This window comes from Geotrypetes seraphini, chromosome 1 (genome assembly GCF_902459505.1).
Source record: "Geotrypetes seraphini chromosome 1, aGeoSer1.1, whole genome shotgun sequence".
Lineage (NCBI taxonomy): Eukaryota > Metazoa > Chordata > Amphibia > Gymnophiona > Dermophiidae > Geotrypetes > Geotrypetes seraphini.
In genome coordinates, this window is record NC_047084.1 from 436,227,321 (window position 1) to 436,251,372 (window position 24,052).

The 24,052-nt window shown below is 46.6% G+C and overlaps 1 protein-coding gene across 1 annotated transcript in view; it reads left to right on the forward strand.

The window, feature by feature from the left end:
* Positions 1-24,052, forward strand: part of LOC117348088 (perilipin-2-like) — a 62,256-nt gene that overhangs the window by 26,371 nt on the left and 11,833 nt on the right. Inside the window, exons 7-9 of the mRNA XM_033919773.1 lie at positions 6,141-6,325; positions 6,704-6,835; positions 16,684-16,974. Of these exons, the coding sequence (XP_033775664.1) occupies positions 6,141-6,325; positions 6,704-6,835; positions 16,684-16,974 (608 nt within the window). The remainder of the gene's footprint in view (positions 1-6,140; positions 6,326-6,703; positions 6,836-16,683; positions 16,975-24,052) is intronic.

Genomic DNA, 24,052 nt, shown 5'->3' on the forward strand with positions numbered 1-24,052 from the left:
TGTCTGCAGTGGTCACAAGGGATGACCGATAAATTGCTGGAGTCTGGAGGTACTGTCCCTTCGGAACTGGCTGATTTGGAGTCCGGCTTGGCTTATTTGGCGGACTCCTTGTATGATATTATTCGGGCGTCTGCGAAACAGATGTCTCTGGCTGTGGTTTCCCGCAGGTCCTTGTGGCTCCGTCATTGGGCGGCCGATGCAGCGTCCAAGCTCAGGCTGGTGAGACTCCCGTTTAGAGGGGGTTTATTGTTTGGAGCGGAGTTGGATAAACTGGTAAAGGATTTTGGGGATACCAAAACGCAGCGTTTACCGGAGGACAGGGCTAGGCCCCCGGTAAGGGCCGCATCATCTAGACCGCGTTTCCGGGATGTTAGGCGGGCCAGGGCTGGTAAACCTTTTTCTAGGGCTGCATCTGGCCCGTTCTCTGCTTCGAGACCTCGGTTTCAGCAGAGAAGTTCCTTTCGTGCGGCGAGACCCTCTTCAGGGCAGTCAGCCCGTACCCCAGCCAGTCGCCCTCCACAATGACGGGGGCTTGGCTCCCTCCGCCCTGCCCTTAGGGGGTCGGCTTTCGGCTTTCCGGGCGGAGTGGGCCGCTGTCACGTCCGACCAATGGGTGTTGGACATTGTTCACGAAGGGTACAAATTAGAATTCGCCGCTCCCGTCGTAGATTCTTTCTTGGTGTCCCCGTGCCGTGGCGCGGCCAAGGGATCCGAGGTCCGCAGGACACTTCAGGGGCTGCTCGATCTGGGGGCGGTGGTACCGGTGCCCCCGGAAGAGGTAGGCCGTGGTATCTATTCCCTATACTTCATTGTACCAAAGAAGGGGGGGTCCTTCAGACCAGTGCTGGATCTCAAAGGGGTCAACAGATTCCTCAGCGTGCGCCATTTCCGAATGGAAACGGTGCGCTCAGTTATTGCGGCGGTAAGACCAGGAGAGTTCCTCACGTCTCTCGATCTCAAGGAGGCGTACCTCCATATTCCGATATGGCCTCCGCATCAGCGGTATCTGCGGTTTGCGATTCTGGGCCAACATTTTCAGTTTCGGGCAATGCCCTTTGGCCTGGCGACGGCTCCCCGCACGTTTTCCAAAGTCATGGTGGTGGTAGCCGCTTTTCTACGCAAGGAAGGGATTCGGGTACACCCTTACTTGGACGATTGGTTGATCCGCGCCTCATCCCGGCAGGAGAGTTTGTCGGTGACGCAGAGAGTGATCTCTCTCCTTCAGTCGTTGGGGTGGATTGTCAACTTTCCCAAGAGTGTTTTGTCCCCATCGCAGTCTTTGGTGCATCTGGGGGTACGGTTCGATACGGCTCAGGGGAAGGTGTTTCTACCCCGAGACCGGGGGGAGAAATTGCAGGCGCAAATTCGCCTCCTTCTCGGGTCGCCCAGACCTCGAGTTTGGGATTATGTGCAGGTGCTGGGCTCCATGGTGGCGACTCTGGAGGTGGTTCCCTGGGCCCGGAGCCACATGAGACCCTTACAGCAGTCTCTGCTCTCTCGCTGGTCTCCAGCGTCTCTGAACTACAATGTGCGTCTCCAGTGGAGTCCTCGTGCGGCTCACAGCATGCGCTGGTGGCTCCAGGACTTGCATCTTTGGAGGGGCATGCCGTTGGCCACACCGGATTGGGTGGTGGTTACAACGGATGCCAGCCTGCAGGGTTGGGGAGCCCAGTGCATGCACACGTCGGTGCAGGGAAGGTGGTCTTCCCAGGAGGCTCAATGGCCCATAAACTTACTGGAATTGAGAGCGATCCGGTTAGCGCTGCGGGCTTTTCAGGCCCTAGTTCAAGACAGACCGACCAGGATCTTTTCGGACAGTGTCACGGCGGTCGCGTATGTCAATCGTCAGGGGGGTACCCGGAGCCCGCAGTTAGCCGAAGAGGCAAGACTTTTGTTTCGGTGGGCAGAGGGGCAGGTTCCGCTTCTGTCGGCGGCCCACATTGCAGGGCACGAAAACGTGCAAGCGGACTTCCTCAGCAGAACTCTTCTCGATCCGGGAGAATGGGAGTTGTCGGCTCGAGCGTTCAGCCTGCTAGTCCGTCGATGGGGGTTGCCAGAGATGGATCTCATGGCCTCTTCCCGCAATGCGAAGGTGCCTCGGTTCTTCAGCAGACGCAAGGAACAGGGATCGGAGGGGGTGGACGCATTAGCTCTCCCGTGGCCTCCGAATTCCCTTCTGTATGTATTCCCGCCTTGGCCCATGATAGGGCGGGTGTTGCAACGCATCTCTCGCTTTCGAGGCAGAGTAATCCTGGTGGCTCCGGATTGGCCACGGCGGCCGTGGTACGCGGATCTGATGCTGCTGTCGGTAGGCGAGCAGGTAGCGTTCCAGGTAACTCCGGACTTGCTAACTCAGGGTCCAATATTAATGGAAGATCCGGGCCGCTTTGGTCTTACGGCCTGGCTATTGAAAGGTCACGGCTGAAAAAGAAGGGCTATTCTGAACGGGTGATTTCCACCCTGCTTAAGGCTAAGAGGATTTCTACGTCAGCCTCCTATGCGAGGGTCTGGAGGATCTTTGAGTCATGGTGCGGAAGACACGGAATTGCGCCTTTCCAGGCTTCTCTGCCGGCTATTCTTGCGTTCCTGCAGGAGGGCGTAGAGAAAGGGTTAGCATATAACTCTTTAAAGGTTCAGGTATCGGCCATTGCCTGTTACAGGGGCCGGGTGGCTCGCTCGGCTCTCGCATCACAGCCGGACGTGGTACGTTTCCTCAAGGGGGTTCAACATATCCGGCCGCCGGTTAAGCGAATTTGTCCAACTTGGAACCTTAAACTCGTCCTTGGGAAATTGCAGGGGGCACCTTTTGAGCCCCTGTCAGCGGCCACTTTGAAAGATGTCACACTAAAAACAGTTTTTTTGGTGGCGATGGCTTCAGCAAGGCGAGTATCGGAGTTGCAAGCGCTTTCTTGCAGGGAACCCTTTTTGCGTTTCTCGGAGACTGGGGTGACGGTGCGTACGGTGCCGTCCTTCCTGCCTAAGGTTATTTCGTCCTTTCATGTGAACCAGAGTCTGTTTCTGCCATCCTTCAGGAAGGAGGATTGGGGGAAGCGTTTTTTGTCGGTACGGCTTCTGGATGTCCGCCGTATGCTTCTCCATTATTTGGAGGTGACGAATGCTTTTCGCCGGTCGGACCATCTCTTTGTCGCGTTCGCGGGTAAAAACAAAGGGATGGCGGCGTCTAAAGCGTCCATTGCGCGTTGGGTCAAGGACGCTATTGCTTCGGCATATGTGTTGTCAGGGAAGAAGGTACCGGAGCACCTTCAGGCTCATTCCACTCGGGCTTTAGCTACATCTTGGGCGGAGTCCGGGGGGATGTCATTAGAGGAGATTTGCCGGGCGGCCACTTGGTCGTCAGGGAATACTTTTTCAAAGCATTATCGGTTAGATGTAGCAGCCCGTTCAGAGGCGAGTTTTGGCGCGGCAGTGCTGGCAGAGGCGGCATTGGCGTCCCACCCAGTTTGAGTTTGCTTTGCTACATCCCACTAGTCTCTGGATTCATCTGCTGCTTTGCTATGGAAGGTAAAATTATGGTCATACCTGTTAATTTTCTTTCCTTTAGAAGCAGCAGATGAATCCAGAGCCCCTCCCCATGTGCACGGGCTGTGTGTAGGGTGTTTAGGTCATTAGGTTAGCCGGGGCTATGGTTGGTAAGTGTATTATTTCATGACTGAAAAAAAAAAAAAAACAAAAAAACACAAGAAACGAAAAACGAGAAAATATCAATGGTATTCAGAAGAGAAAGACACGTTTTTTACTGGAATGGAGTTTGTGGCTGCTCATTCTCCTTTCGGGATGCTTGGGCAAAGTGCATAACTGAATCAACAGAAAGAACACCAGGCTTTAAGGCCAACTGTTAATCAGTTCTCTATCTCCACCTGCTGGTCGATGTGAGCTATACCCACTAGTCTCTGGATTCATCTGCTGCTTCTAAAGGAAAGAAAATTAACAGGTATGACCATAATTTTACCTTCTGCAGAATGCTCATGAGCAGGCATGGAGAGCCCTATGGTTCAGCATACCATCTCTGTCTATTGGAAAAGATATCCATAATAAGAGCCTAATCTCTTGTATCATATCTCCACTCTCCCACCTTTCCTCCAAAGTAAACATATTGAGGTCTTCGAGTCTGTCCCTGTACACCTTATGATGTAGACTAGTGCTGCCCGATTTCCGATTCGAATCACCGATTCACTTTGGGTGAATCGATTCGAATCAATGTGTATTTTAAAAAAATTGGCCTCTCCGATTTGGGGCCCAACCTCCCCGTGCCCGGCTGTCATCCCGCTCACGAATCCTGCCATTCAAAGCTTTTTTTTTTTTTTTTTAAACCCTCTCACCGGCTTGTGGATTTGGCCTGACCCGGCACAGCCTGAAGTTGTGTTTGACTTCGGTAAAGAATGTACAAAAGAAACAAAACCAGGCGCTTTTTCAAACCCTCCCTGTAACACTAGCCTGTATTAGCAGCTGCACCGCTCTCTCCTTCTGTAGCTTTAGCAAGCCAATTTTCTTCTGCAGCCTCAGAGCCTCTGCTAGGCCGTCCCGCCTCTGATGATGCAACTTCCTCCTTTCTCAGAGGCAGGATGGCCTAGCAGAGGCTCTGAGGCTGCAGAAGAGAACTGGCTTGCTAAAGCTACAGAAGGAGAGAGCGGTGCAGCTGCTAATACAGGCTAGTGTTACAGGGAGGGTTTGAAAAAGCGCCTGATTTTGTTTCTTTTGTACATTCTTTACCGGAGTCAAACACAACTTCAGGCTGTGCAGAGTCAGGCCGGGGAATCCACAAGCCGGTGAGAGCCTGTTTAATCGGGAGGGGGGCGTGGTGCCGATGGACCTGGGAGACAAGAGGGAGGGGGCTGATAAGAGGAGAGGAGGGAGTGATGCTGCTAGACCTGGGAGGTGAGTGGGTAAGGTACTGCTTCTAGTCAGAGATGAGGGGAAGGGAGAGGAGCCCTGCTAGTCGGAGAGGAGAAGTGCTGCTTGCCCTGGGGGTGGAAAGGAGAGGTGCTGCAGCTAGTTGGTGGGGGAAACGGAAGCAGAGTGGAGGGAGAGGTACTGTTGGAGCTGAGTGGAGGAGGGAGATGAGAGGGAGAGGTGCTGCTGGATTGGGAACAGAGGAGAGTGCTGCTGGACTTAAAATGGAAAAGTGAAAGCTGCAGTGAAAAAGGAGGGGGAGAGCAGTGGAGGAGGAGAGTGAGAGGGGAAGGGGGAAGAGAAATGCTGTTGCTGCACCCAATTGGGGAGAGAGGGAAGGAGGGATCAGGAAGCTCTGGAAGGGAGAGGAGAGGAGAGGAAAGAGATGCCAAGACTATGGGAGGGAGGGAAAGGCAATACTAGACCATGGAGGGAGAGATGTCAGGGCATGGGGGGGGAGACAGATGCTAGACCAGGGGAAAGGAATGGAAATGGAAGGGGAGGGCACAGATGGAAGTTGGATGGTTAGCACGGAGAAAGAAGAAAGAAGCGAGTTATCAGACGACAACCAGACAGCAAAAGGTAGAAAATAATTTTCTGTTTTGCGATTACAATATGTCAGATTTGAAAAGTGTATCCTGCCAGAGCTGGCGTTAGACCGCAAACGTGACCTAGGATTTAACTGAGAGAGGAAAAGTCCTTTTTGTTTCTTTATTTTGTTTACACCACAGCGCCAGTGTGGGTAGGAGAGAGGGCAAAGGGGGTGTAGAAGCTATAAAATAAACCAACCAGGATGTTTGAAAACAACACCCAATTGGGCAGGAAAATCGAATTGGATCGAATTGAAAAACCAATTCAATAGGCTGAATCGAATCGCATCAAAATTTTTTTTCCTGAATCGGGCAGCACTAATGTAGACCACCGACCATATTAGTAGCCTTCCTCTGGACAGACTCCATCCTGTTTACATCTTTTTGAAGGTTCAGTCTTCAGAATTATGGGTCTCGCAAGTGTCTTAATGTTTAGCTTTATTATACTTGATCACCTTAATACACCTTTTTTTGTGTTTATAACTGTATTTAATTGGGTATAAAGCTCTTGAAGAGGACAAGTTGCAACTGTATGATACTGCCTCTACATATTGTGAATCTTAAATTACTTACTTCCCAAGGTGAAAGGGTTTGCATTGCATGCCGTTGAATTTGGATTTAACGGGCTTTCTCTTTTAGCCAGAGAAGCAACCAGAATTGAAGGATTTGAAGCTGGAATCCAGAAGCCAAGTTACTACCTTAGACTGGGGGTTCTCTCTTCCAAGGTTCGCAGGCGAGCCTATGAGCAGGCCTTGACAAGGGTCAAAGATGTCAAATGCAGGAGCCAGGATGGTATAGCCCAGCTTCACCATACCATTGATCTTGTAAGCAGATCTTGGTGATTTATTTGGCAAATATTAACTGAAAATATTAGATTGAGATACTGTAATTCTGGGTTCACTTGAAAATGCCTATGATCTTGATACAGCACATAATGCCTGTGGTATAAGGGATGTGTTCTGTCTTTTGGATGTCTGGATGTGGTTGCAACAGAAGTGATAAATGCAGGAAGGGGTTAAAGGAATCAAACTTGTCATCTCTCTTAATCTCATATTTCACGAGGCACTTTTTTTCACAGTGGTGTTTTTGTTTCCTGGAAAATCCAGAGATGGGTTGCTATCTGAACATAGGGTCAGTTTGCTGAATGATCTAAGCTAGTTGCCGCGGAATTGCTGAATTCTAATTTGAGTTTGATCTCTTAGTTATATGCTCATAAGAACATGTCAAATGCCAACCAGAAACTGCATGATGCCCAGGAGAGGCTGTATCGGTCCTGGGTGGAATGGAAGAGAAGCACAGAACAGCAGGATGGAGAGGAGGCTCCTAGCATACAGGTGAAGAGCTCTAGGGTAGTGGTTCTAATAATCTGGTGATATCAGCCAGTCTGGTTTTCTGGTTATCATGCTAAATATGCATGAAACTTGCCTCCAAACAGATCTCCTATAAAATGAATATCTCAAACATAAGACAAGCAGCAACCTACATTTGTATAAGCTTTCTTAAGATTTTTCAGGAAATGGACTGGCTGAATTCCAGTCCTTATTTTGCATTGGTCATTTTTCAGTAGCACTTTGCATGCATGCAAAGCATGGCTGATAGGATTCTTTCCAACTCTTCTGCATGTGCTCTTGAATATGGGGGGGGGTGGAAGCGCCGTGGGGATGGGGTGTGTGTGTGTGTGTTTTTTAAATGTACAATTGCTTAATCATTAGTCATTTTACTGTTTATGCTACAACTGTTGGAACTGCTTCTAATGCAGAAATGCATTGAAGCACTTCTTGTAGTGAAGGGGGCTATTTCAAAACTTCTCTTCCTCTCCCCCCAACTGCATGCAGAACCAGCTTGTACAGCAGCATTAAAGTTTCCCCAGCTGACTGACTTCCCTTTTGTATTCCACCCCTATCAACTGGATCCAATGCAAAATTGCTGCTGTTACTTAATACTTATATTTAATTAAATTTATATTCCACTTATACCTAAACGGATTACCCCAAAAAAAACAAACAAGATAAACACTTCTAAAAAAGAGAATTGTTTAAAAATTTTTTATGGTTAAATCTTTTGAATGAGAATTGGGGAGGGGAGGAAGAAACCAGAGGAGACTCTCTCTCTCTCTCTCTCTCTCTCTCTCTCCATCAACGTTGATGTGAAACAGTGCAATAAAATAAATGAGAATACACCCCAAATAACGAGATTTCAGTAATATTCTACCCTACCCTAATCAACCTCCATAAAATGTCAACCCACTCTTAACCCAGCTGTGTGAACATAGTAACATAGTAACATAGTAGATGACGGCAGATAAAGACCCGAATGGTCCATCCAGTCTGCCCAACCTGATTCAATTTAAAATTTTTTTTTTTTTTTTTTTTTCTTCTTAGCTATTTCTGGGCGAGAATCCAAAGCTTTACCCGGTACTGTGCTTGGGTTCCAACTGCCGAAATCTCTGTTAAGACTTACTCCAGCCCATCTACACCCTCCCAGCCATTGAAGCCCTCCCCTGCCCATCCTCCTCCAAACGGCCATACACAGACACAGACCGTACAAGTCTGCCCAGTAACTGGCCTAGTTCAATCTTTAATATTATTTTCTGATTCTAAATCTTCTGTGTTCATCCCACGCTTCTTTGAACTCGGTCACAGTTTTACTCTCCACCACCTCTCTCGGGAGCGCATTCCAGGCATCCACCACCCTCTCCGTAAAGTAGAATTTCCTAACATTGCCCCTGAATCTACCACCCCTCAACCTCAAATTATGTCCTCTGGTTTTACCATTTTCCTTTCTCTGGAAAAGATTTTGTTCTACGTTAATACCCTTTAAGTATTTGAACGTCTGAATCATATCTCCCCTGTCTCTCCTTTCCTCTAGGGTATACATATTCAGGGCTTCCAGTCTCTCCTCATATGTCTTCTGGTGCAAGCCTCCTATCATTTTCGTCGCCCTCCTCTGGACCGCCTCAAGTCTTCTTACGTCTTTCGCCAGGATACGGTCTCCAAAACTGAACACAATACTCCAAGTGGGGCCTCACCAATGACCTGTACAGGGGCATCAACACCTTCTTTCTTCTACTGACTACGCCTCTCTTTATACAGCCCAGAATCCTTCTGGCAGCAGCCACTGCCTTGTCACACTGTTTTTTCGCCTTTAGATCTTCGGACACTATCACCCCAAGGTCCCTCTCCCCGTCCGTGCATATCAGCTTCTCTCCTCCCAGCATATACGGTTCCTTCCTATTATTAATCCCCAAATGCATTACTCTGCATTTCTTTGCATTGAATTTTAGTTGCCAGGCATTAGACCATTCCTCTAACTTTTGCAGATCCTTTTTCATATTTTCCACTCCCTCTTCGGTGTCTACTCTGTTACAAATCTTGGTATCATCTGCAAAAAGGCACACTTTTCCTTCTAACCCTTCAGCAATGTCACTTACATAAATATTGAACAGGATTGGCCCCAGCACCGAACCCTGAGGAACTCCACTAGTCACCTTTCCTTCCTTCGAGCGACTTCCATTAACCACCACCCTCTGGCGTCTGTCCGACAGCCAGTTTCTGACCCAGTTCACCACTTTGGGTCCTAACTTCAGCCCTTCAAGTTTGTTCAACAGCCTCCTATGAGGAACTGTATCAAAGGCTTTGCTGAAATCCAAGTAAATTACATCTAGCATGTTCTGCAGATGATAACCGGGTCTCTTGTAAGAAAGCTATAGAGGTTTTAGAATGATTCAAATGTTATAAAATTTTATAACGTTTTATGGGGGAATGCATCCCCCCTTTATTCCACGAGGTCAATGTGTGCTCCAGAGTATTTTAGTCATCTGGCAAAGGACGAAGAGAGACTGGCAAAGGAAGCAACAAACTTCAAGTCGTTCTTCAGATACGTCAAGGGGAAGCAACCGGCGAGAGAAGAAGTGGGACCATTGGACGATGGAGACAGAAAGGGAGTTGTAAAAGAAGAGAAAGCAGAAAGAAGAAAAAAGCAGCAAGGATAATGCTCCTTAAGGGTACTTGAAAGGCGTCCCAGCCGCCACCCCTCCAGCTCCAACAAAATATTCCCCTAGGCAGTGCAAAGGCACCCCATTTCCCCCCTTCCCCCATTATACTCCCTCCAGACACTGCTGCTTAAAACCCCCCAAATGTTCCCACCCGCTACCCACCCTCCCCCATCTGATTTCCAGGACACCCCCAACTGGGCGTCGCTTCCAGGAAGTGTATACACCCCCAACGGGAACCCCTCAGCAGAGCCCCACCGAGTTGTAATTCACCCAGCACAAAACAAATAGGCCCCCAAACACAAGGAGAACCAAGAGAGGCACCCCCATAGCACAATGTACTATAAAAGAACAATATGCCGACTATCAGACAACCCCATAATACTTGCACCTCCCAGCACTCCCCCAGCCCCCCCAGACATGCAGCAAACAGTCAAACTCCCCCCCCCCCAAGCCCCAACCACTTACCCTGCAATCACCCCCCTCATAAGATGGAATTAATTAAAAAAGGGGAGGGCAGAAACACTGGACGCCCAGGGAGAGACGAGGAGAACCTCAGCTCTGCCCCACACAAGAGTACCAGGGTGCAACCCCCACCCCACCAGCCACACCGCTCTCAGTCACACCCCTGCCCCCACCCCTAGTAACATCTCAGACACTCAACGAAATGCAATAGGCCCCATCAGCCTCAAGTCAAAGACTCCAAACTAAGACCTCCCTATAAGGCCCAAGTCCACTTGGCGGGCCGGCCATCAAAAAGAAGATAGGGCCCCACTGTCCACTTCCATCCCTCACACTGGGTCCTTGGGGATCTGCTCTGTAATGAAGCGCTGTGCTGCTTCCAAGGAGTCAAAATGATGGGCCCTGCCCAGGTGTACCACCCGCAATCGGGCCGGGTACTGCAAGGAGAAGGAAATATTGTGTTTTATAAGCTGGGTACACACGCGGCGAGAACCGGTACCGGGCCTGGGAGACCTCTGTGGAATAGTCCTAAAAGCAGAGGATGGATCTCTTTTTTTTTTTTTTTTTTTTTTTTTTTTTTTTTTTTGGGGGGGGGTTCTTTTTTTTTCAAACTGCAGTTTCTTGCCTTGCCGCAACGCTCTTAAAACTTCCACCTTGTGTCTATAGTTCAGAAGATGGCAGATAACCACCCTCGGCTAGTCTGCGGTCTCCCGATGCTGTCCCAATCGATGGGCCTGCTCAATCGGCAGGGGCCCTGAGGTCTGCGGGAGAGACAAGGACTCTGGCAACCAGTGCTCGAGAAAATCCTTGAGCTCCGCTTCCTTCACTGATTCTGACAAGTCGATGAAACGCAGGTTGTTACGGCACGATCTGTTCTCCAGATCATCTATCTTGGCCTGGAGCGCTGTTATAATGGTGGTGTGTGCCGCTTGCTCCTGAGATATGCGCTGAACTGAGTCCTTCGCTGTTGAGTCTCCGGACCTCTAGTGTAAAGGTGGCAAAGCATTGGTCCAGTGTATCAAGCTTCTCTAGGATACGCTGCAGCTTGTCACCTAGGGAGCCCTCGATAGCCGCCTGCATTTCAGCCGTGACTTCAGCCACCAACAGTGAGCTGGGAGACTCCGGCGCCAGAGGCACCACATGGTCCGCCATTTTTGGCTCTGTCGGCTTGCTCAGCTCCCGATCTTTATGCGTTAGCTTCAAGGCCATCCCACTCCATATTAGCAAGCTAAAACCCACGTTAAGCAGCTGTGGAACACACTGGTCTGATCGAGTAAGCCAGATGATGGGGCAAAGTGCAGAGCAAATGCAGATCCGTGGTCTGGTGTAGCGAAGCAGCTAGATATCTACAGTGCCATGTTTCCGTTGGAAGTCCAAGCTAAAAGGAATTTAAGTATGAGGCTCCTGGCCTTGGGGGGCAAGGGATTGCATGTAAGATTCCCAGACTTAAGAAAGATTGTATTTATAATTGAGTTAGGCATGCCTTTGTTCTAGGCTCATCAATCCATGCAGGTAATGCCAAGCCCAAAAAGAGGGAGAAACGGATTGCATCCAAACACTAAGAATTATTTTCTTACCTAATAGTGCAGCCTTCCTAATCAACAGTCAGTGTCCCTGAGGAGGTATATGAAAAGATTCGTATATCTAAAAGATCTACAGGGGACAAAGGAAGGGAGTGTCCAAATAAATGTTCCAAATAGCAGAGAATAGCTCTCCAGAACACTTTTACCCTTGGGCAAACCCAGAAAGCATGATTGAACGAATTGGTCCTCTGATGGCATTTAGGGCAAATGAGTGTCTAAGCCTCCAGCCTGATAAACCTTTTCCTGTGAGAGATAAGTCTGAACATCTGAGACTGGCATTCCCAGAGTTCACACTCAAGGAAATCTCTGGTATACACCAGATGAGTTGAGGGAAATCCAAGGTCACAGCAGGTATACCAAGGTCCCCCCAGGTCTTCTCCCCCCCCCGAACTCCTTAAAAGGATAGAGCTTATTACATTACATTACATTACGGATTTCTATTCCGCCTATACCTTGCAGTTCAAGGCGGATTACAAAAGAATTGACTGGACATTTCCAGAGATGTAAACATTTCAGATGAGATTACTGGACATTTTCCAGTGAGGATGCAATTTTTTTTTTTTTTTTTTTTTTTTTTTTTTTTTTGGGTAACTGGAATTTTCTGGGTGAAGGTGAGAGGTTGGAGAAGTGAGCTGGTGGTAGGTAAGGGGGTTAGGATTTTTGGATGAATTTTTTGAAGAGCAGGGTTTTGATTTCTTTGCGGAACGTCTTGAAGTCGTCCGATGTTGTCAGCAGGTTGGAGACGCTGCTTACATGACCCAACACCCTCACAAACCCGAAATCCTTATCTCAAATGGGGCCTGGTTCCCCTCACTCTGGTCAGACCACTACAAATACACCTTTAACATCAACTGGCCTCAAAACATTATCAAACAATCTCCAAAAAAAACCTCCTTCAAAATACGCCAAAAAATTGAACCCCCCACATTTTGGGATAAAGCAGACCAAGCCATCACCAACACAACCCCCAACGAATTCATATCCCATTGGCGAACCATAAGCGAAACCATCCTGAATGAACTAGCCCCAGAAAAACTAAAATTTAAAATAAGTAGACCTTCTGATAAATGGTTCGATTCCGAACTCCTCCAAGCAAAAAAGCTCTGCAGACAACTAGAGAGAGACTGGAAAAAAAATAAGAGCTCAGAACACACTAAAACAGCATGGAGAAATCAAATAAACCAATACAAAATCAAACTCAAGGAAAAACGGAAAGCCTACTACTCCAAAATGATAGGCACAAAAATCCCAGACACAAAAAAACTATTCAACCTAGTAAAGAACCTCACTGACACCAAACCATACCTGGCCACTCAAGGTATCCACCCACCGACAGCCATCCAACTAGCAGATCACTTCAAAAATAAGATCACAAATATCAGAGCTGCATTCATAAACACACCCACCCATCTCGAAAAAATAATAACAAACCCAACAACTGATGAAGCCATCGTAGCAGACAGATGCTGGTCCAACTTCCCAATCCTACTTTGGTCGGATATGAACAGACTCTACAATAAATACAGCCATGCATCCAGCGAACTCAATAATTGCCCCACCTACCTGTTATCAAACGCCTCCACCACATTCAAAACCAACTTGATGCTATGGATTCAAACCACACTAACAGAAGGCCAATTCCCACAGGATTTAGGAGAGATTATAATCACTCCTATCATAAAAGATCACAAGGGCCCAATAGATAACCCCTCCAACTACAGGCCTATCGCTTCAATACCAATGTATGTCAAAATAATAGAAGGCCTTGTTACACAACACCTCACAAACTACCTGGAAAAACATAACCTACTTCACCAATCACAATCAGGTTTTCGAACCAACCATAGCACAGAAACACTTCTAATCTCACTCCTAGATATAGCCCGGCAACATATCAGTAAAGGAAAAAAGATGATACTAATACAACTTGACCTCTCTGCAGCATTTGACCTAGTTGACCACACCTTATTACTACAGATACTCGACGCCATAGGGATCTCAGGCAAGGTCTACAATTGGTTACAAGGGTTCCTCAAATCAAGAACCTACAGGGTAAAATACAACGATACCAAATCAGAGCCATGGGCAAACCCCTGCGGAGTACCACAAGGATCACCTCTCTCACCTACACTCTTCAACCTCTTTATCTCCTCCTTAGGAGCCACCTTATCCAATGCACCATGCATTGCAGACGCTGTCAATCCGCTGTCTAGGAACTGATTTGAAAAAATTACATATCTTAACTCCCTAATTGAATCTGAGGACCTTCCACTGGCAATGAAGAAATATAATGTTTTGCCTGTTTTATATGCCAAAAAGCTGCCCAATACAGAGAGATTGCGCTGCTGGAAAAATTCCCAGTCGCACATAAATCCAGTCGCACATAAATCCAAAGACCTGTCAATGCCTGGCTGAAAGTGGGGTTTGCCTGTGATAGCTGATTAGAAACCCTTGGGTTGCCCTGAAGTAGGCCCACCAATTTAGGCCAGGCAAATCTCAAAGATATCAAAAGTATGCTAGTTTGCACTTTTGAAAAAAGCAATGAGATTAGTTTATAAGTTGAAATTTTAGTGGAAAGAGTAAATAAGTGATTCACTACCCTTTCCACTATATTCTGTATTTTATAAACATCTCGTATATCACCCCTGAGCCATCTCTTCTCCAAACTGAAGAGCCCTAGCAGTTTTAGCCTTTCCTCATAGGGAAATATCCCTTTTATCATTTTCAACGTTCTTCTCTGTATCTTTTTTCTAATTTCGCTATATCTTTTTGAGATAGAGCGACCAGAATTGCACACAGTATTCAAGGTGTGGTCGTACCTTAGAGCAATACAAAGACTTAACATTTTCATTTTTTTTTTTCTTTTCCTGATAATTCCTAAACATTCTATTTGCTTTTTAGCCATTCACATTGAGCCAAGAGCTTCAACGTATCCTCAACAATGACACATGGGGGGACGGGTGTGTGTGTGTGTGTGTATGTATGTGTGGTGGGGGGGGTCATGACTCTATACTGTCCAGGAAAAGAATCTAACATGGAACCTTGCAGCAGGTAGCTATAGTTTGTGTTCCTCTTTCCCATATGCATCTCTTTACACTTGCTCACCTTACACATCTGCCATTTTGATGCCCAGTCTTGGAGTTCTCTTGCGATTTAACAAACTGAACAACTTTGTCATCAGCAAATTTAATTCTCTCATTAGTTATTACCATCTCTAGATCATTGATAAATATGTTAAAAAGCAGCAGTCCCAGCACAGACCCCTGGGGAACCTCACTATTTAGTGCTTAAGCTGCATGTACTAAGACAAGGAGGAAAAATTCATACAGGCTTTTTCCCCCTTGTCTTAGTACATGCAGCTTAAGTACTGTATCAGAAGTTTCTAATAAGAAAGTTTAAGAACAGAGTTGGTATATGTTTTTTTTAAAATATTGAATAGAACCTAATCTGCATTTTTTGATAGAACCTCACTATTTACCCTTCTCCATTGAGAATATTGACCATTTACCTACTGTTTTCTGTCTATCAACCAGTTAATACATAATAGGACATTACTTCCTATTCCTTGACTTTCTAATTTCCATAGAAGTCTTTCACGAGGTACTTTATCAAATGCCATTTGAAAATCAAATACACAATATCAACCTCACCTTTATCCACATGTTCATTCACCCCTTCAAAAAAATGCAGTAGATTGGTGAGGCAAGATTTCTCTCTACTAAATCCATGTTGGCTTTGTCTCATTAATCCATACTTATGTATATGGTCTGTCAGTTTTCTATACTCTCTTCCTAGGGGAGCTCAAAATGGTTTACATGAATTTATTCAGGTACTTGAGCATTTTTCCCTGTCGTCAGAGAGGAGGCTTCCGGATCAGCCACAGGCAGCATGTAGGAGCCGCTGCCCAGGGCTTGAGAAGAAATAAATGCGGCTGGAAGGCCTACTTGAGAGGGGAGGAACGGAGAAACAGGAACCTCCAGACTCGTGCTCATTATTACGAGTCCCGTAACCTCGGGACCGCCTGTACCTAAAAAAGTTTTTACTTAAGGAAGGCAAAGAGACCTTAATCTTTTTTTATTTTTTTTTTTTGCCCCAGCACAATCTTATTAGTGCCTTGCATTTGACTTGCTAGTCTTGTGCTGTTTATGTTTATACAATTATTTTCAGTTAGATCCTTCCACTTTATGAAGGTTTCTGTTTTAGCTCTAATAGCTTCCTTTACCTCACTTCTTCCTTTTTTAATGCTGTCTCAGTCAAATTAATGCTGTGCCCATTGTAATCTGCCTAGAACTTTGAATAGTGTGGAATAGAAATGTAAATAAATAAAAGGATACACAAATCAAATAGATAAGGAAAATTCAGAAATGTCCAATATGTCTATACGAATACAAAATAACTGAAGACAAAACTAATTTCAAGTAGATTTTAATGCCAGATCTCAAACACCCAAAGCACTACTCTTAACTGTTTTCGTGCCCTTACTGGGGTGGTGTTTTCATCATTGGTCTTGGCAAAGTGATGTGTGCAAAAAGATTCATTCAAAATCTATATTTTAAACAGGCTCTATATAAATTATATAGTGCAGAAAGTTAAGTGCCTTTCCTCTACAGCGCTATATGCACTATATAATTTATATAGAGCCTGTTTAAAATATAGATTTTGATTGAATCTTTTTGCACACGTCACTTTGCCAAGACTAATGATGAAAACACCACCCCAGTAAGGGCACGAAAATAGTTAAGAGTAGTACCTTGGGTGTTTGAGGTCTGGCATTGTAATCTACTTGAAATTAGTTTTGTCCTCAGCTATTTTGTAATAAATAAAAGGAGACATTCCCTATAGAAGTTAGGATAACGACCTGTATGGAAATGAATTGGGCCACATTTTTTTGGGAGGGGGAGGAGGAGGAGGGGGAACAATCTAATGTGGCCCATTTTTAAGCTGGTTTTTACCAATTTATTTTTCTATATTTAGCGTTATCTCATTCTGTTACAGTTAATTTTACCTCTGGAAGAATACAAACATTCTTAATTCCTTTGTATAATTTTTTCCATCTTTTTTTCTTGTTGGCAAGAAAAAAATACGGCAGTTGTAGTAATTAGGTGGTAAACATTTTTGTTTCTAAAGATGAACTTCTATTCTTTAGCACACTGAGTCGCGTGTTCTAGCTATTGCTCAGGACCTGAGTCGCCAGCTTCAGACCACCTCCCTCACCCTGGTATCAAGCATCCAAGGATTGCCCCAAAGTATCCAAGACCAGGCCCAAAATGTTCGCAATATGGCAGGCAACATCTACCAGAACTTCCACTCTGCCATCAACGTCAGAGATGTATCTGAGCAGCTCCTCACCACCAGCAGAGGCCAGCTGAACAAAATGAAGGAGTCTCTAGAGGATGTAATAGATTATCTTGTCAACAACACACCACTTAACTGGCTGGTAAGTCTACCTTTTTCACTGTCGTGTACAGTGTAGATGTGCTGTTTGTCTTGTTGGCTTTGACACACAACTGGCTAAACTAGCCATATATTTGGTAGATCTTCTAGACACTGTCGTAATAAATGCCCATCCCCTTGGAGCAACTCAAATTGTAAGCCAAACCTAGGGGCTGGATAAATACTGGAGAGATTCCAAAAGCCTTCTGGAATAGCTTTATAAGCCTGTGAATTGACAAGAAAAAAATCTTAAATCTGGTTACATCTCTGGAGTGCTCCTAAAAGCTAAAAATGCTACTGGGAGGATGGGGTGGTGCCCTACTGTCCTTATTAATGTGATGGAGGCAGTGACAATCATGGATATCTGAAAATATTTCTTTGTGTATAACTGTATAGAAAAACTGAGCTTGCCTGGTTTAGACAAGGACAGAAATTTCAACTTTTTTTTTTTTTTTTTACAAACCTCACATAAGCTTTCTGTGTATTTAATATATAATTAGCAAAATAGTGAATTATGGCAGGTGCAAATTTAAGATGCCTTTTAGTTTCCATTTTGATAGAAGTAATAGCTTCAATGTTTCTTGGAGCCTGTTTTTTATACTCTTGCCTTTTGGCATGTTCTCATGTAGCTCAATATTGTCTCCTTGCATGCAGTGTGTTAAGATCTCCCCCATAGATTTCCATGGTCAAGTTCAGAATTGGAAGGCTATTCAGTGTTTGTCTTTATTTACTATGAACCTTTACCTCCAGAATACACACAGGTGCATGTATATCAAGCCTATTCAAGTCAAATAGTTTTGAGAGGCTTTGATTTGCAGCTCAATCGCAACTAACTTAAATCTCATGCATAATGGAAGCAGTGCATAAGTACTGTATCATGAATATTTATACAGGATATCCTAAAGATTTGACTACTGCAGCTTTCTGAGTCTGCAGTTGGGACAGCCTTGAACTAGCTGAAATGTTCAATTTCAGCTTCAGTATTTTCACTGACTAGAACATAAAGGCTATGCTTAAAGGAGCTGTTCTATCCACTTTATCGTTCTCATTAGTTTTGAACTTTTTTCTGAGTCCACTATGCCCTTTTTTGGAGTGGAGGCATCCAAAACTGCACACAGTACTCTAGGTGTGGTTGTCCTATGGGCCTGTAAAGAGATAGTCTGTTCATACATTTTTCCTTAGCAGCACACCTGGGTTTCAGAGATATCTGATTATCAATAATGGCTCCTAGCTCAGAACCTAGCATTTTTTATCATCCCTCTAGACTGGCACAGAACGGATGGGATTACGCTCCTTTGCCAGCAGATGGAGACTGAACACATTGACTTTTGGCAGTAGTACAAGTGGGCTGTGCAGTCCTATCTACAATCAGTCTGTTCTCAGTCTCCGGCAGGTGGAGATAGTAAGCCTGTGCAGTTTTTCCTTTGGTTAGTTAGGACCTGTTGGATTTGATAATGGCCTTATTGTCCCTATTTTGGTTGCCAGACAGAGCTTGAGGGTCTGTCGGGCGGGGTGTGGTCAAGTCCCTCCTACCCCAATTTTTTTTTCTTAAAGGTGCCTTAGCTGTACGCCTTGCCACAGTTCAGGCAAAGACTACAGCTTTGAGAGCCTGTGGGGTCTGCTGTCTTGTCCATTAAAGTTTTTACTTTGTGTAAAAAAAAAAAAAAAAAAAAATTTCAGAGGTAGCCAGTGGAAGGAAGCTTTAAATTAGCTCTAATTGACTTTTATTGCTTTTTATTGCTAACCGGTGTTTTTGTTTTGTCTCCTTAGTGGTTCACAATGAGCACTTTAAAGAAGTATGTGCGCAGAATGGTGGACACAGCTGGCGTTTGCATGAAGTGCTCCGGCCACTGTGAGGGGGAATCTTGTCTGCTTCGGGTGCTGGTGAGCAGGGTTCCCCTTCACGCGTGCACTGCTTATCGGCTATAGGCAGTGAGGAAGCTCAGGCTTCCCTATCACCCACACAGGGATTTCCCTAGCTTCCAACGGTCAGGGAAATAAGGTTTCCCTTGCCACTGATAGTGCTGAGGATTCCCTTACTGCTATAGCAGCTGCTGCCTGCAGTTCTGCTTTAGCGGCTGGGCCCATTCAGGTCTCTTTGCCGCTACAGACCTCGGAGGAGATTTGTTCGGCAGGCTTTCTTGTTGGTTTTGGTGTATAGCTTTGCCATTTTACCTGTGGCCTCAGGTGACCACCTTCCTGTTTGAGAGAGAGGAGCAGATCCTAGGTATTTCTTTTGCTTCTGCAGTGAGTTCTTTGTCGCTGGGAGGGGGTTTGCCCCTGATTTTTGTTTTAGCCATGTACTTGCAGGCAGCTGGAGGTCCTGCTTATTCTCTAGGGGGGTCTGGTTCTTCAGGAGGGTCTTTACCTTTCGACATCTGCCCCCGTTGGTGTCTGCTCCCGCCCAGTGCCCCTGCCCAGGCCCGTCCCCCCCCCCCCCCAAATCGTGTCCAAGCATCTGTGGATTTCTTGGTATGAGGATTTTTTTTTTCTTTACTAACAGTTTTCATCTGCTGAGGACTTGGACCTTTTGGTTGATCCTCAAGATCCTCTTGGGGGGGATGGATGATGCGGACGGTTGGTGAAGATGCTTTTCACCGGGAAGAGGTACAGGAGCTTATTCTTCAGGTGACTTCGGTTTTGCATTTTGAGGAGGAAGCTAAGGACCCCCCTCTACTTTGAGAATCTGGTAGGCTTCCCATTCTTTTTTTCTATGCATCAGGATATTCAGGATGTGGTAAACGCACAGTGGAAAACTCCGGATGCGCCTTTTCACTTTGCGCAGTCCATGGCCAGGTTCTATCCTATCCCTGATGTGGATAGGGATACATTTAAGTCTTCTGTGGTTGATGTTGTGGTCTCGGCTATCGCACGTAGGCATATGGTGCTGAGACCCCCATAACCGTAAGAAGGAGTCTCTCCATAAGCAGAATTTTGACGTGGTTGCTTTGGCTATCCAAGCGGTAATTTATGGCGGTCTGATGGCCTGGACATGTTTCCGGTGGTCTGAGCAGGTCCTTGACTGGGAGTCTACTGACTGGTTTTTGGTGGATCAAGAAGTGGCTAGGATTGAGCTTGGCTCTTCTTATTTTTCTGTTGCCATGTATGATCTGTTATCCCAGGACAAGCAGGCAGCATATTCTTGACTGATGGGTGACGGCACCGACGGAGCCCCGGTACGGACAATTTTAGAGTGATTGCACTCTAAGAACTTTAGAAAGTTCTAGCTAGGCCGCACCGCGCGTGCGCGAGTGCCTTCCCGCCCGACAGAGGCGCGCGGTCCCCAGTTTTCTTAATTCCGCGGAGCTAAGAAGACGCGTGTTTCCAACGGCTGTTGGAAGTTTTTTTCTAAACTGTTCACTTGCCTTCCCGCTCGCGCGTATTTTTCTCTTCATTTTATTTCTTTCTTGTTCTTTTAACGTTTGTGAAAAAAAAAAAAAAAAAATTGTTTTCTTTTTTTCTTTTTTTATTGACTACCCCGGCGGGGCCTGTTGGCACCATCGAAGCCTCCGGCTTCGATTTTGCTACAGCGGTTTTTCCCTTCATGCCCCCGTCACCGGGTTTCAAAAAGTGTCAGCGGTGTGCGCGCCCTATATCCCTCTCCGACCCGCACAAGTGGTGCCTTCAGTGTCTGGGTCCGGACCATAGGGCTGACACCTGCACCCGCTGTAGTTCTTTACAAAAAAGAACTTTAAAAAACCGACAGATTCAGCAACGAATTCTGTTCGGCACCGACATGGAAGTTGCACCAGTATCGACATCGGCAACTTCCTCCAAATCGACACCGACTGTCTCGGCACCGACAGATACATCGCCGACGTCGATCCCTGTAGGTAAGCCGGCTAAGAAGCCTTCCCCTACTGTCCTAGGGCCACCAGTCGAGCATGCAGTGAGCCAAGTCCTGCAGACTGAGCGCCGGCCCCGTAAACGCTCCGCTCCCATTGAAGTCACTGCCTCGTCATCGGCATCGACTTCACCCGAGCGTCGAGCGGCACCGAAGGTACCGAGCAAGAAAAAGACCGGTACCGGTGCAATCGGGACCTACGTTGGATGAGCGCATTGCCTCTATCCTCCAGGCCCAACTTAAACAGCAACTACAACAATTGCTCCCGGCTCTGTTGACACCGAATCCTCCAGTGTCGGTACCCAATGAGCCTTCGGTGCCGACCGTCGATCAACCCCTTTTATTGACATCGACTTTGTCGGCACCGCACAAATCCATGTCCATGCCTATTCTATCAGCGGAACCGAAACGACGTTCTGCTCCGGACACTTCTGAACCGGTACCGTTCTCTGAGCCCCGTACCGTTCTACACTCCCCTGGTACCGTCTCCAACCGTTCGGGGAAATCGGTGCGCAAGACTAAACATGTTGGCACCTCGACTCCACTTTCTCAGGGCCGTCTCCAATCGGTACGGGACCCTGACTTGTGGGATGACTCGGATGATCACCTCAGTACCGAGGAAGATTATTCATCTGAAGAGGAGGATCTATCGGTGCAAGACCCTGCTACTAAGCCAGAGCACTCCTCATTTACCAAATTTTTAAGGGAAATGTCAGACACCCTTTCAATTCCTTTGGAGTCTGATTCTAAAAAGTCCAAGGCATTCTTAGATGCCTTGGACTTTGATCATCCTCCTAAGGAGTTCTTAAAGTTGCCCCTCCATGATATCTTGAGGGAAACTTTCTATAAGAACTTGGAAACTCCCTTAACCATCCCGGGAGCCCCAAGAAAATTGGAATCCCTTTATAAAGTCATTCCAATCCCAGGATTCGACAAGCAACAACTTCCCCATGAATCCTTGTTGGTGGAATCAACCCTGAAGAAGTCTGTAGGTGCCAGTGTTTACGCCTCTGTCCCTCCTGGCAAAGAGGGAAAGGCCATGGATAAATTTGGAAAGCGCCTTTACCAAAACGCCATGCTGGCCAACCACTTCTCGTTTTACCTGAAGCATCTCATTCAACAGGTGACCTCTTTTCAGAAGTACATTCCGGACCGTAAACTTCCTGCTTTTCAGCAATGTACTTCTAGTCTTTTGCAACTCAGGAAGTTTATGGTCCGTTCCATTTATGATACTTTTGAACTGACGTCACGGGCCACTGCTATTTCTGTAGCAATGAGAAGGTTGGCATGGCTACGGGTCTCAGAACTGGATGTAAACCATCAGGACCGACTGGCCAATGCGCCTTGCCTGGGGGATGAGCTGTTTGGGGAGTCCATGGATACCGCCACACAAAAGCTCTCCGCGCATGAGACTAGGTGGGACACCTTGTTGAAAAACAAGAAGAAACCTCCTCCTCCTCGTCCATTCAGGCAACAACCTTCTTATCAAAGAAGGTTTTCTGCTCGCCCGGCTCAGACTCATCCTCCTCAACCTCGCAGGCAGCGTCAACAGCAGCAACAGGCTCGTCAACAACAACAGCCTGCTGTAAAACCGGCTGTTCAACCTAAGTCTACACAGCCCTTTTGACTCTCTTCTCGAGAACATTGCCAGTCTTCCTCCCTCATGCCTTCTACCTCAGCCCATAGGAGGTCGACTACAGGTTTTTCTGTCTCGATGGGAAGCAATTACCTCCGACCAGTGGGTACTTGCTATCATCGCTCACGGATATGCCCTGAACTTTCAGACTCCTCCACCGTTAAGTCTACCAAAAGAGTCTGCTTCCAACAAGGCTCAGTCCCTCCTTCTCGGTCAGGAGGTTCAATCCCTCCTCCTTCTCAATGCCATCGAACCAGTTCCTCTAGACCAGGAAGGCCTGGGATTTTATTCCCGGTACTTTCTTGTCCCCAAAAAAACCGGAGATCTCAGACCATTATTAGATCTCAGAGATCTCAACAAATGTCTGGTCAAGGAGAAGTTCAAGATGTTATCGCTTGCCACCCTATACCCTCTTCTCTCTCAGGAAGACTGGCTATGTTCCCTCGATCTCAAGGAGGCGTATACTCACATTCCAATTCATCTGATGTCCAGACAATACCTTCGCTTTCTTGTCAACCAACATCATTACCAATACAAGGTGCTACCCTTCGGCTTAGCCTCCTCTCCCAGGGTATTCACCAAATGTCTGATTGTGGTCGCAGCTTATCTCCGCTCCCACAATTTTCAAGTCTTCCCTTATCTGGACGACTGGCTCATCAAGGCTCCTTCTCCTCAGTCCGTTCACATAGCCACCAATCAGACCATTTCCTTCCTTCGACTGTTGGGGTTCGAGATCAATCTACCCAAGTCACACCTCATTCCAACTCAGCGACTTCAATTCATTGGAGCCATTCTGGATACTGTTCAGATGAGGGCGTTTCTTCCTCCAAACCGCCTTCACACCATCCTTCATCTCTGTCAGCAGGTGTTCCAGAAAACTTCCATCTCTGCAAATCAAATGATGGTACTTTTGGGGCACATGGCGTCCACAGTGCATGTCACCCCCTTCGCACGTCTCCACCTGCGTACTCCTCAATGGACCCTAGCGACTCAGTGGTCACAAGCGACGGATCCTTGTTCACAACACATATCTGTGACCTCGTCTCTTCGACAATCGCTTCTTTGGTGGTTGAACTCATCAAATCTATCCAGAGGTCTACTGTTCCATCTACCTCCTCATCAACTAGTCATCACCACGGATTCCTCCCCCTATGCATGGGGAGCTCACTTGAACGAGTTCCAAACTCAGGGGTTTTGGACCACCCAGGAAAAGAAGCACCACATCAATTTCCTGGAACTCAGAGCGATATTTTACGCCCTCAAAGCTTTTCAACATCTCCTCTTTCCTCAGGTTCTTCTCATTTGCACAGACAACCAAGTTGCAATGTATTACCTCAACAAACAAGGAGGGACGGGATCCCGTCCTTTATGTCAGGAAGCTCAAAGGATTTGGACATGGGCGACTGCTCGTCACCTATTCCTGAAAGCAGTCTACATCCAAGGGGAACAGAATTGCTTAGCAGACAATCTCAGCAGAATTCTTCAACCTCACGAATGGACTCTCGACCCCTCGACTCTCCAGTTCATTTTCTCTCAATGGGGCACTCCTCAGGTGGATCTTTTTGCAGCTCCCCACAACCATCAACTGCCCCTGTTTTGCTC